The 19,000-nt window shown below is 59.8% G+C and overlaps 1 protein-coding gene across 5 annotated transcripts in view; it reads left to right on the forward strand.

Moving 5' to 3' along the window:
• The window catches only part of CABIN1 (calcineurin binding protein 1), a 71,761-nt gene extending 60,340 nt beyond the window's left edge, over positions 1-11,421 (forward strand). For all 5 annotated transcript variants that reach the window (XM_070475664.1, XM_070475668.1, XM_070475667.1 and 2 more), the window contains exons 30-37: positions 4,447-4,610; positions 4,838-4,934; positions 5,388-6,062; positions 7,150-7,224; positions 8,483-8,729; positions 9,941-10,069; positions 10,781-11,007; positions 11,098-11,421. In XM_070475664.1, coding sequence (XP_070331765.1) covers positions 4,447-4,610; positions 4,838-4,934; positions 5,388-6,062; positions 7,150-7,224; positions 8,483-8,729; positions 9,941-10,069; positions 10,781-11,007; positions 11,098-11,241 — 1,758 coding nt within the window. In that variant the 3' untranslated portion in view covers positions 11,242-11,421. The remainder of the gene's footprint in view (positions 1-4,446; positions 4,611-4,837; positions 4,935-5,387; positions 6,063-7,149; positions 7,225-8,482; positions 8,730-9,940; positions 10,070-10,780; positions 11,008-11,097) is intronic.
• Positions 11,422-19,000: the final 7,579 nt, after the last annotated feature.

The following is a 19,000-nucleotide window of genomic DNA, read 5'->3' on the forward strand; positions in this document are numbered from 1 at the left end:
GGAGGGCACTCGGAGCAGGGTTTGCAGCCTTGACCCGGAACGTTCTTTTTTTGGAGGTCTTGTAGGCCGGCCAGGTAGCCCCCCAGGAGGTCATCTCTATGCAGGCGTTAGGAGGCCTACTGCCCAAGAGGCATGCAGATGAGTTCAGAGTCTAGGGGGCTGCGGGGCAGGAGGCAGGTTGGCCCTTGGCACCGCCCTGGAGCCCCTGCTCGGGCAGGCTGGACTTGGGAGGGCCCCAAGTGGATGCGGGCCCTTGGGTCTCACCTGCCCCGCCACCCACTTCTGCCTCTTTCCCCCCGAGACCTCTGGGCTCCTCGGCCCCACCCTCCCTGCTTCCTCCCCCAGGCCCCGGGCGCAGCTCTTCTCGGCCTTCCTGGGCACTCCCAGCACAGTTCTCTCCCCTCTGCCCGCCTGTTAGGGTTGCGCGGGTGCCCAGGGCACAGCTGCGTCCCGTGCATACGGCAGCCGGGGTCAGTGGGAGGAGCCGGCAGCCTGAGCTGGAGGACAGGCCTGCACCGGGGCCCTGGGGCTAGGTCAGGAAGCCTCTGAGGCTCTTGGGGTGCTGGGGAGGCCCCTGGCTTCCCCCAAGCCTGTCTGCCCGGCTGGAGACTGAAGTGACTTGGTGTCCCTGCCTGGTCCCTTGCAGCCCCGATTCTGTGCAAGTCACAGGCCGCGTTGCTGACTCCTCGGTCCTTTGTGAGCGTCCAGGGAAGGCGGGGAGGGTGTGCAGAGCCCAGGCGAGGAATCTGGCGCTGGAGCCCCGGTCCCAGTCCCACGCCAGGGTCCCTGGGCCGCCTTGCGCATGGCTGGTTACATATTCCAACTGTCCCTGCGGGTGTGGGCATGGGATGAGTGTAGGTCTCCACTCAGCCACCCAGAGCCTGAGCCTCTCTGTTCCCCCCCTCCAGAGGCGCCTGGTCCCCGGGGCTGAGCAGGGCTCGGGCTGTGCGTCTCGCAGCCTGCTCTCCTGCCCTGGTGTTTCCTGGCTGCTTGCTTTCCCCAGGGAGGTTTCGTCTCCATCCTTGGAGTGGAGGGGCCTTGACTGAAGGGCGGGGTCCGTGAAGGCTACAGGTGGGCCTGGGGCCTTGGAATGATCCCGAGGCCTGGGATCCCGAGCGGGCCACTGGGTGGCCCGGTGGAGGTGGAGACCTGGTGGGTCTGCTGTGAGGACCGGGACCAGTCTGGGTCGCTGCCCTCCACCCGCCTGTCTCAAAGCCGGCCCTGGGCCCCACGGAGAGGACGTTGCAGCCACCCTCCTCTGTGCAGGGAGCCGCGCTCCTCGGTGGCTCACACTGTGGCACCTAGGGTGGTGTGGAGTGGCCAGCCAGCCAGGAGCCCCGGCCCCTCCAGGAAGAGGCTCTCCTCAGACCCTGGTATGCCGGGCTCAGGCTGATCAGTGGGCCTCAGCAGTGCCCCGTGCCCATGGGGGCATCTCCTGTCCGTGCCCTCCCCGGGACCCCACTCCCTGGGCCCTGCTTCCCAGCTGCCCTTGAGAGCAGACTGCCTTTCTGTGAGCCAGCTGCTTCGGTTCGGTTTCCTTAAGATCAGCAGGAGTATGCTCAGCTCTGGGCTGCAAGGAAGGTTCAGGAGCTGGTGTTAAGTGCCTGGGGCTTCCCTGGTAGCTCAGCTGGTAAAGAATCCGCCTGCAATGCAGGAAAACCCCAGTTTCTAATTCCTTGGTGTGAAAGATTCCCTGGAAGAGAGAAAGGTTACCCACACCAGTATTCTTGAGTTTCCCTGGTGGCTGAGACAGGAAAGAATGCGCCTGCGATGCGGGAGATCTGGGTTTGGTCCCTGGGTCGGGAAGATCCCCTGGAGGAGGACATGGCAACCCACTCCAGTATTCCTGCCTGGAGAATTCCCACGGACAGAGGAGCCTGGCGGGCTGCAGCCCATGGGGTCGCAAAGAGTCGGACAAGACTGAGTGATTAAACACACATTATGCCAGGCCCAGCGTCCAGGGCTCCATGAATTATCCAGTAGGCAGTTGCGGTCGGTCTCGGTGACCTCATCCACCCGCTGGCAGCCTGGAGCCTCAGCGGCGGTCGGCGGGGTCAGCTGAGATCCTGCAGAGGAGCCGTCAGGCATGCGGGCAAGCTCTGGGCACACTGAGGCCGCCACTGCACCCCAGCCGCCCCCCAGTGCCCACGCAGGCAGCCGCCCAGCCGGGACGGAGCCCCCGCCTACTGCCTGGGGGCAGGCACCTTGAGGGGCGGGCCGAGCCGTGGCCCCCAGCCCCACCAGCGCCGCCGCCCTTGGTGGAGGTCCGGCTCCCTGCTGTCCTGCTCTAGCCTGTCCCTCATCTGGGTCTTCCTGTCAGGCCCTGCTGCCACACACCCTGCCCGTGTTCCCAGCATGTCCCTTGCCTCCCCGGGACCTGCACGCAGCCCTCTCTGGGTGGGTCCGAGGGCTCTGCTGCAGGAGGGGCAGGACGTGGCCGCTTCCCTTCCTCCCCACACGTGGCGCCCGCCCTCGGGGGGCTTCCCATCTCTGCAGGGGCTCCCATGGGAGGCGCTCCCGCCCCGCCTGGCGACAGGATGAGGCTCACCCTTCCCAGATGCCCCGCTCAGTGCAGCCCACGGAGGCAGAGGCAGGCTTGTGGGCTTGCTCACCACCTGCCCGCCTGTGGCCCCGCGTCCCGGGCATGTACCCAGGGCTTGCAGTAGCTGCTTTCCTCCTGACCTTCCGTGCACTCCGCCTGATTTCTTTTGGCCTCCTGACTTTCTGAAGTCTCTGGCGTTAAGGTTCTGCCCACGTGTCCTCACCCAGCCTGGGGTTAGTAGGGAGGAGCCCTTGTGTGAGGTGATGGGAACCAGGCCCGTCCTGTGTCCCGGGGGTGGGGGGCTCTGCCCCCACCCCAGGAGATTGAGTCAGGGCCGCGGCCTCCAGGCTGCCTGCCCCTCGCTGCCCTCGGCTTCCCGTGGCCACCGAGAGCAGGTCCAGCCAGCTGTGCACCCGGAGTTGTGATGGTGACGCCCCGGACCGGGCGGGCCCCGCCGGGAGGAGCAGCATGTGGGAAGCGGGCGCAGGGAGGGCAGCCTCGGAGGGCGAGGCGGGCGGATGGCGCCTCCACATGACTGGGTGGGTGGCGGGCGACTCCTTGGTGCCACTGGGCAAGTGTCCTGATTGAGGCCTCGCTGCCTGCAGTGACCCCGTGGGCTGGCAACGGTGGGAGGCCAGCCACCCCCCCCCCCCCCCCCCGGCGACACTGTGCCCTCCATGGAGCGTCTGCGTGCACCCCGGCTTACCTCACACATCTCTCTCTCCTTCCCCAAGTGTGTCTCCGTCACTGGCCCCGTGCAGACCGTGGCAGGGACCGTGGGGATGCCTGCAGCGGCGTGGGGGAGCGTGGGCCTTTCCTGGGTCTCACACGGCTGTCTGCGATGCCCTTTTGGCCCCTGCTCTCATACCTGGGGCGGGCTGCTCACCCAAGCCGCTGCAGAAGCTGCGCCTGATGGTAGGAGACGCAGCATTGGGACCCTGGGCAGGCCCCCCCGGCGGGCCCCCCGTGTCCACTGCAAGCCGGTGGCCAGGCTGCAGGCTGCAGGACTCGGCCCTGCGGGTTTGGAGCGCCTCGCTTCCCTGGAAGGCTCAGGGCTGGGGGTGGCCTGGCTTCCCCCCAACCCAGGGTGCCATGGACAGTCCAGCTGCCTGGGACACAGCACCGTGGGCCCCACACACAGGAGGCAGCGTGGGGCCCATCCTTCCTGGGCACAAGTTTCTCCAGGGTGCTGGCCACAGGGCCTGCCCCGGAGACGCAGTTCCTAAGGTCCAGCACCCAGCCCCAGGCAGCTCAAAGGCGTGAGCTTTTTCTTTTTACTGCCCACCTCAGCCGTGCTGGCCGTCATCCTCTCCCTGACTGGGCCAGAGTGGGGGTGCTGGCTACGGACTGGGTGCTGCCCACAGGCTAAGCATGGCACAGGGCCGGGGGGGCTCGGCGGTGAGGCTCCCACCCAGCCGGCAGACAGTGGGGTCAGCCAGGAGGGAAGTGAAAGGGGTCCCGGCTGCACCAGAATGCTGGGCAGATGTGTGTTGAGGGAAGGCGGCATCCAGCGTCCCCGGGGGTGGCCAGTCACTTTTGGGGGGCACTTGAGACTCTGGGCACTGCCGGAGGGGGTGCTATGGATGGCCAGGCCTGGGGCCTGCCTGGCCTGCCCAGCTGCCACAGTTCATGGCAGTTTCCCACTAGGAGTGGGTCCTACCCTACGCTGTCCGTCCCTATGTAGTCAGCACCCATGGGGAGCCCCGTGGGCCCGGGCGTCTCCCGGTCCTGCCATTGGACATGGGCGCATTCTGCGTGCTTCCCTGGGGGGACGACTGGGTCAATGGGGGCCGGTGCTGGCTCTCAAAAGAAGGGGGCACCGAACTGTGCACACGTCCTCCGCTCCCATCCGAGGCTCCGCTCCCAGCGGCCCTCCCCTCATGCCCGCCCGGTCCGTTCCTCAGGGCATCTGGCGGATCCCCGTGGACGAGATCGACCGGCCGGGCAGCTTCGCCTGGCACATGAACCGCTCCGTCGTGCTTCTGCTCAAGGTGCTGGCCCAGCTGCGGGACCACGGCACCCTGCTCAAGGTCTCCTCCATGCTGCAGCGCACCCCGGACCAGGGCAAGTGAGTGCAGCCCTGCCCGGCCGGCCGGAGGCGTCCCGGGGTCGGCCAGGAGTAGCGGGCCGAGCCCACCCCCCACCCCTGGGGCTCAGAGCCTCAGCCCTGGGGACCTGGGACACACACAGTGCTGGGTGTGCAGAAGGAGGCCCCGGGAACACCTCCGGGAGCAGAGGGGCATGCACCGCCGTTGCCGTGTGGCTCTGACGCGTGGTCTCCCCTGCGCGCTGCAGGAAGTATCTGCGAGATGCTGACCGCCAGGTCCTGGCACAGCGGGCGTTCATCCTCACTGTGAAGGTGCTGGAGGACACGCTGAGCGAGCTCACGGAGGTACACGAACCCCCCCCCCCACGCAGTGCCACCCATGGGACCCTCAGCCCACTCCCTCACCCAGCCAGCACCTCCCAGGAGCCGTGCTCACTGTCTGTCTTCATAGCTGGGCACCCAGAGGCCAGTCGCCACCCTAGCAGGCGGGGTGACTGCGAGCCAGGGCTGTCCGGCCACGGTGCCTCCCGCCCAGCGAGCCTGGTTGTGCCCTGGCGGGAGGCCCGGGGGATCTCGTCTCTGCCTCCTGCACACTTGGTGGCGGGGCGGGGCGGCCATGCCTCAGAGGCAGAGCCACCGCCAGGGCCCCTGCAGGCAGCGCTGTGGCTCCAGCCCTGGCTGGCGGGCAGATGGGCAGGACCAGGGTGGCCGTGGTGGGAGAGGCCGAGGTGGGCACACCCTGCACTCGGGGGCAGGAAACACCGGAGACTCTGCGTCTAATCGTTGCTTTCCTTGTAGGGGTCGGAACGCCCCGGGCCCAAGGCCTGCGGCCTCCCCGGAGCCAGAATGACCACGGACGTCTCCCACAAAGCCAGTCCCGAGGACAGCAAGGAGGGTCTCCCGCACCCCAAGAAGCCCCCTCTGGCTGATGGCTCAGGGCCAGGCGCTGAGCCAGGGGGCAAAGTGGGCCCCCTCAACCACCGGCCCCTGGCCATGGACGCGGGGGAGGGCACAGACCAGGCTGGGGAGCGCAGGGACAAGGAGAGCCCCCGGGCCGGCCCCACCGAGCCCATGGACACGGGGGACGCTGCCGCCCGAGGCCCGGACTCCGAGAGGGGGCCGCCGCCCCTGCAGCCAGGCTGCCCCCCGAGGGACCGGGGCCCTGAGAGCCGGCCCGCCGAGCTGTCCCTGGAGGAGCTGAGCATCAGTGCCCGGCCGCCCGGCCCACCTGCCCCCGCCCCGCCCGCGCCCGCCACGGCCCCCGCGGCCGCCGCCGGGCCCAGGCCAGGCACCCACCCCGAGGAGGCGCCCCCACGGCCCAGCCGCAAGAGGAAGCTCCTGGAGGACACGGAGTCCGGCAAGACGCTCCTGCTGGATGCCTACCGCGTGTGGCAGCAGGGCCAGAAGGGCGTGGCCTACGACCTGGGCCGCATCGAGAGGATCATGTCAGAGACCTACATGCTCATCAAGCAGGTGGGTGGCTGCGGGCGCCCCCCCGCCAACCCAGGAGGCCCCGTGGGAGGGCATCTGGTCGTTCCCAGCCACCCCACGGTTTCCCACTGTGAGCCCCAGAGAGGTTTGGATATGTTACTGCTGCTGCTGCTAAGTCGCTTCAGTCGTGTCCAACTCTGTGCAACCCCATAGATGGCAGCCCACCAGGCTCTGCTGCCCCTGGGATTCTCCAGGCAGGAACACTGGAGTGGGTTTCCATTTCCTTCTCCAATGCATGAAAGTGAAAAGTGAAAGTGAAGTCGCTCAGTCATGTCCGACTCTTTGCGACCCCATGGACTGTAGCCTACCAGGCTCCTCCGTCCATGGGATTCTCCAGGCAAGAGTACTGGAGTGGGGTGCCATTGCCTTCTCCGCTAATATGTTACTGTTTTACTTAACTACACCTCAGAAAAGCTGGTGAAATACGTACTGGAAAAGACAACACCCTTCTAAAACATCTGTAACTACCCTCGAAGGAAAGGAGGCCTTGCAGAAGCCTTATCAGGCCGGGCGCAGGGAGGCTCTGCTACCTGTCGTCTTCTGCTGCCTTTTGTGTTTTTTAATCCCTCAGGCATAGGTTTTTATTTTCCCTCTAATTAGAGGAAAATAGGTTCTTTCCATAGGAAGAGCCCCGGGTTGTGTCAGGCCGGCAAGGTGAGCACCCTGACACTCCCCTCCTGGGCTGTGTCCATGTGCACCCACTGCTTGCAGGCTGTTTTATCATCCCCCTCCAGCATCAGCAGTGCCTTTTTTTATTGTTGCTGATAAACTAGCAAACATAAGCCCTGGATTTCCTGCTGGCGAGGGTGGGCCCTTTTCCCACCACAGGCCAGTCGTCTCCCCCACCCAGGGTCATCCCCAGGCCCCCCCAGCCTCTGCACCCGAAGGTGAAGTCATGCGGCCACAGACGTGAACGTGGCATGGCCAGCTGGTCCTCGAGCAGCAGCCCTGGGGTTTGGGACCTGGGACAGGGCTGGGGTTCCCCCCGGGAAGCAGCCATGGGGGGAGGGGGCGTGCGTCCTGGGAGCAGCCCTTGAGGCCCACTGACCTCGGGTATGTCCTTGCTCAGGTGGACGAGGAGGCCGCCCTGGAGCAGGCCGTGAAGTTCTGTCAGGTCCACCTCGGGGCTGCCGCCCAGAGGCAGGTAAGCGTGGACCCACCCGTGCCAGCCGCCTGGTGCAGGGCGCGAGGCCCCAGGCTGCAGGCCGGGACCGTCCCCGTGGCCGGGGGGCCCGGGGCAAGTGGGCGGCGGGCCGCTGAGCCTCAGGCCCTGAGGGAGCGCCCGACCACCAGCCCGGGTGGGACTCGGACCCCAGCACTGAGTGCGGGCGGCGTGAGGGCCCGTCACCCCCGCAGCTCTCCTCTAAACCAGAGCATGGTCTCCGCCCCGTGAACCTCGTCTGTAGAGGCGGCTCCTCAGCACAGAGGTGGCGCTGTGGTGGGCCGACCGGAGCCCACGGGCGGGGCCCAGCGTCCAGCCAGCCTCCTTCCTCTGTCTGGGAAGACCCCTGCTGCTGGCTGTGGGGGCCGGGCTCGGGCAGGGCCAGCTCACCCCGGAAGGTGGGGCTGGCCGCAGGCTGGTCGCTGGGTCCTGAAGCAGGTACTTGTCGTGGGGTCGGTGTGGCCTTTCAGTCCCCAGGGCTGGCCTGGCCGCCACGCCCCAGCGGCAGGAGGACAGGGACCCCACTCTCACCTTCTGCCCACGGGAGACAGGTCCTGCCTCACCGTCCCTTCTGCTGAAGGTCCACTGGAGTGGCAGGGTCGTCCACACCCATGGAGCCAGGGATGGGGCGTCTCCCGGGGAGCAGATGTCAGGAGAGACGGGGTCAGGGTGGGGCACCGGGTGCCCCCAGCAGGCATGAGGCTCCCACAGCCTCGGGCCAGGGTCCAACCGGTGATTCAGAGAGGATGGTGGGCCTGGGGCCGGGGCTCTGTTGCTGGGCACCACGTGGGGCCCCTGCCACACCTGGCAGCTGCCTGTGCAGAGCCGCAGCCATAACCCCCGCGCGGGGGCTTCAGATGAGCAGGAAACTGTGCCTGCAGGTGGGAGGCCAGAGGGCCCAGCTCCCTGAGGACCGAAGGGCTTTGGGGCCGCAGCCTTGAGCCCGGGAGCAGCCCCCCGCAGAGCCCGCGTCACCCCTGCTCTCAGGCCCCTCCCGTCACTGGCGGGAGTCACCCTCCAGGACTGACCGCTGCAGCCACCGCCTTGGGTGCCCTCGTCCTGTGCCCCGGGTCCCAGCTGCACCACCCTCCCAGCTGGCACCCAGCAGTGGGGGGTGCAGGTCCTGGCCAGCCTAGGGCCTCTCTGCCGTGCCCTGGACGTCCTCAGGCGGGCCCCTGGGCCCCCAGTGGCCCCCGACGTCGGCAGGGTGGGCCCCCTCACACCCACTCTGCCCTCCCAGGCGGCAGGGGACACGCCCACCACCCCGAAGCACCCCAAGGACTCCCGAGAGAGCATCTTCCCCACCACCGCGGCCCCCGCAGCCCCTGAGCCCGTGCTGGTGGATGCCCCGCCACGGCCCAGTGACGGCCACACCAAGCCTCGCCCTGTGCCAGCCGCCGCCTCCACCCCAGACCTGGCCAAGGACGCCGGGCCCCCGCGGCCACACCGGCCCGAGGCCGCCCCCAGCACGTCGTCTCTGCACCCAGGTGAGTCTGGGCTCTCTGCCAGGTGGGCGGGCCTGGTCCCACAGCAGGCCTGTCGCTGCGCGGAGGTGTGGGCGCCTCCTGCCCGGTGACCCCCAAGTGCCGTCTACACCCCCCGCCCACCATGTTCCTCCTCCCACGGAGGCTCAGCAGAGCGCAGGGTCTGGACCCCGGGCTCACGCGCCGTCTTGGCGGTATTCACCCCCGGAGACGGCCACGGGCCAGGGGACGCGGGGCTGGGGCTCTACGGGCAGCAGGAAGCCCTGGTTCCTTCCACACTTAGGTGCCCCTGGGAAGTGCAGCCCACGGTGGGCAGGGGAGCCCGGCCGACCAGGGAGGGCGCATGTTGCAGGATGCACACTCATGCACGCGCGCTTACACGTGCCTCTCCTTGCCGGCTCCGCACACCTGGGCCGGCGCCTAGAGGCAGCGGTCAGCTAGGCAGCTCCCACCCCTGACGGGAGCAGCTCCCGGGGTGGCTCAGCCAGGCCCCCCAGGACAGCTATGTGAGAATAGGTGTGCCCAGCCGGGTGGGAACACCTCAGAACAGCCCCCGGGGCCCCTGCGGAAGGGCCTGGACCAGACGCCCCCCGGGGCCGCTCCCCAGGCCCACGTCGCGGCTGTGTGCCCAGCGTGACCCACTCCTGCGAGGCCCAGCAGGGCAGCTGAACCCCCCATGGGTTGTGCCTGCCCCTGCCGCGTGTGGGCTGGGCCCTGGGAACGCAGAGACGGCTGGCAGTCAGAGCAAGGGGACGGGGCCAGATCCAGGGACTAGAGCCAACGGCCGGGGGCCTGACCCCCGCCCCGGCGAGGAGCAGCTGTGACCCCCGCTCCTGGGGACATGGGGGAGCAGCCGGGTGCTGGGGTGGTGGCGGGCGTGGCAGGAGCGTCCAGAGGAGGAGGACAGGAGGCCCCACGTGGACAGGGGGCCTGGAGACGCACTCCTCGTCCAAAAGGTGTGGCCTGGCAGGAGGGCCACTTGGTCTGCCCCATCCTCAGCTGGGTCGTTCGGGTCCAGTCGCAACTCCTGGGCTCTGGGGTGGGGCCCTGTGAGTCGGGCTCACCGGGTGTCCACGGCCAGCGAGTAGTTAGCAGCCTGGCCCCGCTGGGGCCACTGTGTCGGAGGAGGCCTGCGTGGTCACGGCTACGGTCGGGGTGGAGGGCCCTGTCCCGGCATGGGGCGCGCGTCCCCCACGGCCGCTCTGTCCCCCCAGGGGGAGAGGAGCCGGTGGGAGGCGCAGAGGGCCCGGGCTTCCCGCCCCAGGAGCCGCGGGACAGTGAGCACCTGAAGATGGCTGCGGAGGCCGCCCCTCAGACCAGCACCCAGCCCGCCTGCAGCCAGGGTAAGGCCTGGCATGGCCCCTGGGCCAGCAGGCGGCGGGGGCGTCCCTGCAGAGGGACCTGGAGACAGCAGGGGCGGGGGCAGATGAGAAAGGCAGGGGTGCCCAAGCGCCACCGCTCTCCCCCCCCCCCTTTTCACCCTGTGCCTTGCAGACGGGAATGGTTCGGGTGGTGCGGAGCCCAAGTTAGGACGCCTGGCCGAGGAGCAGTTCGCCCGGCCCAGATGGAGCAGGGCGGGGAGGCCGGGGCAGCCAGGCACCGGGGACTTCTGGGGCGGGGCCTCACTCAGACCCTGCTAGGGCAGCCCGCTCCTTTTAAAGCCATGGGGCGGCGGACGTACGTGGACAGCAGCCAGCCTGCGGCTCCTGGGCACGTGGGGTCGTGGATGTGGGCCGGGGGCAGGCTCTGGGATGTGAGAGCCGACGAGGCCTGGGAGGATCGGGGCTCCCCTCCACCCCGGGGCCCCCCGCAGACACTCTGCTCCTAGGCGCCCCCTGTCTCCACTTCCACCAGCCAGAGCCAGGCCCTCGGGGAGGCAGGGAGACAGGAAGTGGCCTGGGAGCCTGGGAGCCAGCACCCTGCGGTCTAACCACCAGAGGCGGTGCCTGGGTGCCTCTGTCCCTCGGGGAGCGGGGTGACGAGGCCTGCAAAGGAGAGGGGCAGCCTGGGAGGCCGCGGGCAACCCCGCTCAGCCCTCTGGGTCCGTCCCGCAGTGGCCAGCTCCAAGGCGCCTGGCGGTGGGAGTGCCCCACCCCCCGAGGGCCCCCCGGGCAAGGCTGAGCCTGGCCGGGCCAAGTCACGCCTGCTGCCCAACATGCCGAAGCTGGTCATCCCCTCATCCACCACCAAGTTCCCCCCTGAGATCACTGTCACACCGCCCACCCCGACCCTGCTCTCGCCCAAAGGCAGCATCTCGGAGGAGACCAAGCAGAAGCTGAAGGTGATGGGGTCTGGGGGGGCCCCAGGTGGGGGGCGCGGGTGCAGGTGAGGGCTGGGCCGCCGCTGACCCCTGCCTGCCCGGCCGGCGCAGTCGGCCATCCTGTCCGCGCAGTCGGCTGCCACGGTGCGGAAGGAGAGCTTGTGCCAGCCGGCGCTGGAGGTGCTGGAGACGTCGAGCCAGGAGTCCTCTCTGGAGAGCGAGACGGACGAGGACGAGGACTACATGGACATCTGAGGGCCCGCCCCGGCCCCGCCCGGCCCCCGAGCTCTGCAGGGCCTGCGTCCTTTTTATGACATGTTGACTTTGTAAACGTGCCCCCTCCCCGCCGTGTCCACGTTCCGCAGGCTCTGCCTGGGTCACAGCGGTGGAGGGTCCTTTTTTTTGGTTGCTTTTCTAATAAAGATGAAACAGTCATTTCGGTCTCTTTGTTCCTCAGGGCGGGGTCCCCGTCCAGGCCTTCTGGGCCCCCTCCCCCGGGGCCTGTCAAGGCAAGGTAACACCCCATCCCTGGACGGGGCACAGGGCTGAGGCCATGTGCTCCAGGAGGCTCCAGCTGGGCGCAGGGGCTGGCCTGCACCCCTGCGTGGCAGGAACCCGGAGCATGGGTCTGTGCTGACCACCCCCCCACCACCACACTCCCCCTCCAACGGGACCGCCCCGTGAGCTGTGGGTGCAGTGTGGGACCTCCGGTTACAAAGGTAAGCGTCTGTAACACAACAGCAGGGCGGCGCTGGCCGTGTCGTCCCTGCCTGGAGCCCGTCCATCCTGGGGACGCACACGTTTGAGGGGCCCGGCCTGCCCCGGGGCCTCGTCTGGAAGGCCAGGGTGGCACAGAGACCCTCCCTGCTGCCCTCTGCCCCTCCCCCTCTCGGGGGGACACTCCGTGGCCCCCCCACCCCAGCCTGAGAAGACAGACACCCAAGAGGCTGGGCACTGTCAGGGTCCCCAGCGTGGGCAGAGCCACGCAGGGACCCAGGGCGCTGGGCTGGCCCTGATTTAGGCCCCTTCCCGAGGCTGCAGGGCTGAGGGCCCCCAACCCTGGCCCCCCCACAGTGCATTCCTGGCCTCCCCCGGCCCTCCAGCCAGGGCACCCCCTCCCCCTGTCCACAGACCCCCGTCCTGGTGTCAGCTACACGCTGGCATGCTGGGGTGGGGGTCTGGCTGAAAGACACCAGGGGGTACCCAGGCAGTGGAAAGGCACTCGGTGGGGCTTGGCCGAGGGTACACGCCCCCCCACCCCCTGCCCAGCCAGGTGAAAGGCTGGTGGGGGCTGGTTAACAGGTACCAGGGGGGCTCAGCTGTAGGAAGCTTGAGTGGTCAGCTAAGAGGCTAACCCGATGCTTCTGTTAATACAAGGGGCGCACCTCGGCCAGGGTCGTGTCCGTACAAAACTTAGACTCACAAGTACCTGCCTGACTGGGGCAGTTACGCTAACAGGAGATTCCCAACCTGAAACGAGCAGATTGGGCTTCCTTTAATATTCTCAATTGATATTCTTGCAGTTAGAAAAAGCTGGCCGTACATAAGATCAAACAGACTTGATGGAGTGCTTACTATGACTGATATCTGGAAACTTCTCTTAAAACTATATCAGAACCAAAAACAGGCTGCTGACGGTCTGTCACCTCTCTCCCCCTACATGTATCTTTTTCTACCTGAATTACTTGGTCAGATGCTATCTCATTTTTTTCCTTTCTCTTCCAACTCTCCCACCTCCTGCTATTTGCCTCTGCTCAGCAAAGGAGGAGTAAAGAGAAAAAAAAAAAAAACTTTAAGGAATATTCTGGCTTGACACCCAAATCATTGTTCCCTAACCACCACAATCATCCTTTGCTTGACTCCGCCTTTTAGAAGGTTTAGATGAGGATGTGGCTGCTCTGGTCAGAAAGACGGTCTAGGTTGGTCTGAGCTACATTCTTAGCGCTTGTCAAACTGCTTGACCAGCTTTTCAGAACCACTAAAAGAAAAGGGGGTAGCTACGAAAATATGTACGTCCAGTTGTGCCAACTGAGTCCACAATGCCAGTTGAACGTGAACCAACCCCCAGCCAGTTTAATTCCAACCAGCAGAGAAAGGAACTTGAACACAAAAAAAAGTCCTGAGGAAATAAGTCCTAGATAGGAGAACCTGATTTGCTCTCCCTGTTGCCTTGAGATCAGAGCTCCCAGGATCACTTAACCTCATCCTGAAACTGAAGAAAGAAAAACAGGGAACGAAGCCTTTAAAAATCTTTCTTACATACTGGTGAATTTTATATTGAGATATTTGATTCATGACTAAGTTGAGAAAATGAGGCTAGATATCTCGTTGTGTCTGGCTGAATGTATGTCTCATATGTGTCTGTTTTTCTCTTTGTAATTCTAATGAAGTTTAATTTGTAAGTGAGCTGTAATTTAATTGGCCTAAAGAAAAGTAAGCGCCTACAAATCAGAAAATTCTAAGTTCAAGAGAAATTAAGCTAAGTGCATTTCAGGTTCATATGAACTAGGAAATATTCAATATTAAATTATACCTGGTATTTAATGTTTGTTGGCCTAATTAATATAGAAATGTGTGCATTCATAAACATCAAATATAAAATTAAGTATAATCCTATCATCTGGCCTAGGTTTATTTTAATATAAGTTAAATAAAATAATATTATATCTGTTACAACTTTGTCAACAAGGAAATTAATATGAAGAAACTTTTTATTTTTCATTAGCATCTCAGATTTTTTTTTCATTTATTTTTATTAGTTGGAGGCTAATTACTTTACAATATTGTAGTGGGTTTTGTCATACACTGACATGATCAGCCATGGATTTACATGTATTCCCCATCCCGATCCCCCCTCCCACCTCCCTCTCCACCCGATCCCTCTGGGTCTTCCCAGTGCACCAGGCCCAAGCACTTGTCTCATGCATCCAACCTGGGCTGGTGATCTGTTTCACCCTAGATAATATACATGTTTCGATGCTGTTCTCTCGAAACATCCCACCCTTGCCTTCTCCCACAGAGTCCACAAGTCTGTTCTGTACATCTGTATCTCTTTTTCTGTTTTGCATGTATGAAGAAACTTTTTAGGAAAGAAAATGTAAACGGGTTAAAAGGTTTTCAATAAACTCTATTAAGAGTAATTATGTTTTAGTCTGTCCAGATTTTGGTAAATTGAATTTCTAGGGTTGTGCTAAATTAAGTGATGGAAGTTTACTTAATGGGTAGGGTATTCCCAAATAAAATAAGATACTGCAACATTAATTACTGATAACTGGCTTCCTCTTATAGAGAAACTAAAGGTATTTTGGACTATTAATGAATATGTTTGATGCCATCTTGAGATGTTCTCTATAAGAAAGCAAATGTATTTTTTTAGAAATTATCATTGGTATTTATGTTCACCAATCTACAGAATGCTAATATAAAGGTCAGTTCGTGGTTGCTTAAGGAAAGTAGGATATGTGTTTTCAGTAAAGAAGGCATGAGGAATGGAATTACATTTTATTAAGGGATGTCTGATGTAAGAGGTGATTGTTTTTGGATGGGCAAATTAAGTGATGTCTGCAGAAAAGTTTTGGAAAGTGGACTCCAATAGAAGAATTTGGTGCATGGTACAAGTTTTCTTAACATGTTGAACTGCCTTCGATAACAGATTGTAATCTCTACTTTTAGATAATCTGCTCTGTATTTACCTTTGAAATCTTTTACTGTTAGTTTGGTTAAGTGAGTAACTTGTTTCACAATGACCTGTGATGATCTCCGAGTATTTTAAACCCTTTTGACATTCTTTGCAAAGCTTCCCAAATCTTTCTGACCTCTTTGAGTGCTTCAGAGAGCCTCCTGAAACACTGCAAAGAGAGATACAAACTAGGCTCACGTGATGCGTTGAACCGCAAGGGAAGTGTTGTCAAGTGAGCACTAAGTCTTCTCAGGTCGTAGTGTATGGCAAATGTTACTAATAGAGATATTATAAAATTTATATGGAGCTCCTAAAATGCTGACATGTGCTGGTCAAATGTCAGCTGTCATTCTAGCTGTTATCTGCAAGTGAGGTATGTCACAGCAGTAACCAAGTTACTTTGTCAATTGTATCATAATCAGAAATTACTGGGTTGAATCTGTTTTACGGGTGTAAGGAGAACCTTCCCTTCAAACTAAGTACGACTTATAGTAATTTGGTAAATTACACTTTTGTAAGCAGAATTGAAATATTTAACTTTTTTTTTCTCTATTGGCTCCCTCCAGAGTTTGTAAATGCTCAGGTTTCCAGCAGCTGTAGCAGATAAATTAGGTAAGCTACCTCACCATCAGGTGTAAAAATCTCAAGGCATTTTGGCAACCTTGCAAAGGGAGGAATTCCCCTCGATCTGTAGTTGAGACATGTGATAAGCTCTTGGCCTGACCTTCCTGGCCCTGAGAGGTTTTGTTTTTGTTTTAAGAAGTTCAGTCTGACAGTCCTTATAAAAAATTTCAGTAAAGCAAAACCCTATGATCAATTATAATAATATAAATTTTCAGATCAAGGTTGTTTTGTTTTGTTTTTCTGAGACCAGACATTTTTGCAAACAAATTAGTTTTAATTTGAATATATTTGGTAGAAATGAGAATAATTTTAGAGAGAAAAAGATTACGTTTCAATGAATGTTAAATCCCAGTTTCCTTAACAGAGGTCTGTATTTACTGACTCACTTTCCAGATAAGTTCCTTGCTGTTATGCTATATTAATGGAAAGTTACTTGAATGATTAAAAGGACATTCTAAATTTTATTTCTGAAGCTTATCTCAGTAATCTCAGTTCCCACAGCCTCCAAACAGGGGATTATGTATACCAGAAAGGACTGTCTTCAACCTGGGTGGAAGGGCCTTCTATCTGGTACTCTTAATGCTAGCTCATGCACAGTGAACTTGAAGGAGAATTGACCCTTGGATTAATTCCATCTTCTATAGGCCCCTGCACCGGACTGGTCCATAGACAGGGCTGCTGATGTCAAACTCAGCTTAAAAGGATGCTCAGACAGAGGAAATTACACTTAGACCAGGACAAAACGAAGATGACATCAGAAGTAGACAGCTTACCCAAGATGCTGGACCTGATTTGTATGATCATTTATAATGTTGTCTTGACTTCTTAGACCTTTTTTAAAATTTTTTTTCATTTTTTTTACTTCTTAGACCTTTGCATATAAATCAAACGTTTTTCTATCTTGAACATGATCCTACGCTAGTTTTAAAAAATGAATCCAAGTATTGGGTTGTGGCCAATTACCTGTGTCTAGTACTTCTAGGTTACTTTGATGGGCTTCCCCACTCCAAGGCTCTAATTGTTGGCCCTTAGAAATTTTTTCTAGAAGAAAGAAAGTCCAGTCCTCTGTGGGCTACTCTTGATGTCACTAGGTGGGATCCTCTTGGCTGGCCAATTAAGAATGCCTGCTCTGACCCCAGCCATAATGTGAATCTTCCTCTAAGTCACTCAAGGAGCAATAAGCAAATCCAGTCAAGGAGTAAAAATGCCAGGCTGTGGTCATTTAAGTTTGAAGGCCTCCTTTATCTTGGAAACAGTTAACTTACACTAAGGAGAGCCTTCCTAGTAACAGTAGGAAGCTGGGCCGGGAGCCTGATGCTAACACCTCTGAATGATAGAGATCGTACTGCGTCGGATGACCTGAGAATATGCTGGGCTACACCTCGTGGGAGTTCCCGGCTTAATTCTTACTTGTGGCTTTAAAATACTGCTAGCTATGTGAGTTGTACTTGGCCTGTTCTACAAGATTATTGTCTCTTGTGTTAACATTCGTATTACCAAGTGTGCGGCTGGACCTCCAGCAAAAATAATGGTGACTAGGCGACTTGAAGCAGTCGCTCAGATGTCGAGTTCTGAAGGGCTGTTGCTGAACCGCGCAAAGATGCTGGGATCTTGGCCTCCGGAGGAGAAGAATTCAATCTGGGGCCAGAGACGAGGCTTGATCGCTCAGAGCTTTTGTGTCATAAGGTTTTATTAAAGTATAAAGGAGATAGAGAAAGCTTCTGACATAGGCATCAGAAGGGGGCAGAAAGAGTGCCCCTTGCTAGTGTTAGCCATGGAGTTATATTAGTTATTACGGTGAATCAAAAGAATGTCTGGAGGTTGTAATGACCTCACTAGACCTACTCCCATAATTTACACCTTAAAATAACGGAATTAGCCAAGTTTTTTCCAGAGACTGTCCTCAAGCAGGATACATTATTGTTATATAATCCTGAGGAATGTAGAGGGGAAAAAAGTTAGTCCTTTCTTCCTCCTTGAGAACTCCAGACCCGTCTCTCCTTGGGGACCCCTGCACTTCCTATCAACCTGCCTGGGAATTGACTCTCTGAGTTCTGTATGCGATGAATGATTGTGAGTGTAACTGTAGATACGGGGGTTTTCCTGGACCTTGACACAGAGTGGGATAGCGGGCCCAGAGCCCTTTGGTCACTGCTGACAGGCCTCATCCAATAACAGCACAGAGTGGCCTGTCTGCAAAACCGTTGCCAGACCCAGGAAGGAGCCTTCCTAGCAAAGTGGGACAAAATGGTCACAAAGTGCCTACGACATGCCTCCCAAAGTATGGTCAAGCTTATCACCATGAGGGGCCCCGTCAGCTACAAAGTGGCGCTCGCCATGGGTGCTCGCACCTGCCTCCACAAGGAGTAAGTCGTGTGCCCCTGCAGCAGCTGAGCTCCAACAGCCCCTAAAGGAGACCAGGTGGAGAGCGGGAACGAGGCCCTCTGTGCTCCGGGAAGCGGGCACGACAGGTCTTCAGAGACTTGGGTATTCTCAGGAGCTGACTGTATCAGCCCAGTTCTTGTACCTCCTCATATCCAGAAAAGCTCTAAAATCCTTCGTGGTGAGGACTCTTCCTTGTGACCAGCAAAGGCTTCACGGGACTAGTAGAAAACCTCTGTAAAAATACGTCCTTGATGGCATGAACTGCCCGTTCACCAAATCACATATACAGTGGCCTTTCTCCACCACCCTGTGGAGCAGCCTCTCAGAGCTGCGTGAGATACTGTCTCCTGGGCTGCAGGCCTTCGCTGTTGTCCAGTCGCTCCGTCGTGTCCGACTCTTGGTGACCCCATGGACTGCAGCCCGCCAGGCCTCCTTGTCCTCCACCATCTCCCAGAGCTTGCTCAAACTCAGGTCTATCGAGTCGGTGATGCCATCCAACCGTCTCATCCTCTGTTGTCCCCTTCTCCTCCTGCCTTCAATCTTTCCCAGCATCAGGGTCTTTCCAATGAACACCTAGGACTGATCTCCCCTAGGATGAACTGATCTCCCCTAGGATGGACTGGCTGGATCTCCTTGCAGTCCAAGGGACTCTCAAGAGTCTTCTCCAACCACGGTTCAAAAGCATCAGTTCTTCAGTGCTCAGCCTTCTTTATGGTCCAACTCTCACATCCATATGTGACTACTGGAAAAAGTCCTTATTTTGCCCCAGATAAAACTTAACTCTCATGCTGTGCATTTTTTCAAGTCCATGTTCCCTAAGCCGTGGTCAGGACCCTGTATCGAATCCCAGCACCAGCCCCCCGAGGCTGGCTTGGGGACCTGAGGACCCACGCCCGGGGCAGCTGGCCCCAGAAGTGCTCTGGGTGCCCAGCATCTGCTGAGGAGTTGTGGCCACACCCCCACCCCCAGCCCCAGCCCCGCAGGCTCTCTGGATCACTGAGGTGGGGCGGGGGGGGGGGGGGGGGGGGGTAGTGACCAGGGAACCAGGCTGGCCGACCCCCCAGGGCCCCGAGGCCTGTCACAGCCCGGGCCCCTCGCTAGCTTCAGTTCCCTAAGGGGTCCAGGGCCCGATCCCCTTCAGATGCCTTGAGAAGCCGCCACTGTTCAGACCCGGCCCAGGCGGCAGGGCCCGAGTGAGTCTCTGACCTGGGTCCTCCCCCGCTACCCTGGCCGTGGAGGCTCCCGGAAACCACGTCTCCCAGGGACCTGGCCGCCTCTGCCGCCTCTCCCGGACTGGGCCTCAGTTTCCACACCTGCATAAACAGA

Source organism: Odocoileus virginianus, chromosome 12 (genome assembly GCF_023699985.2).
Source record: "Odocoileus virginianus isolate 20LAN1187 ecotype Illinois chromosome 12, Ovbor_1.2, whole genome shotgun sequence".
NCBI lineage: Eukaryota > Metazoa > Chordata > Mammalia > Artiodactyla > Cervidae > Odocoileus > Odocoileus virginianus.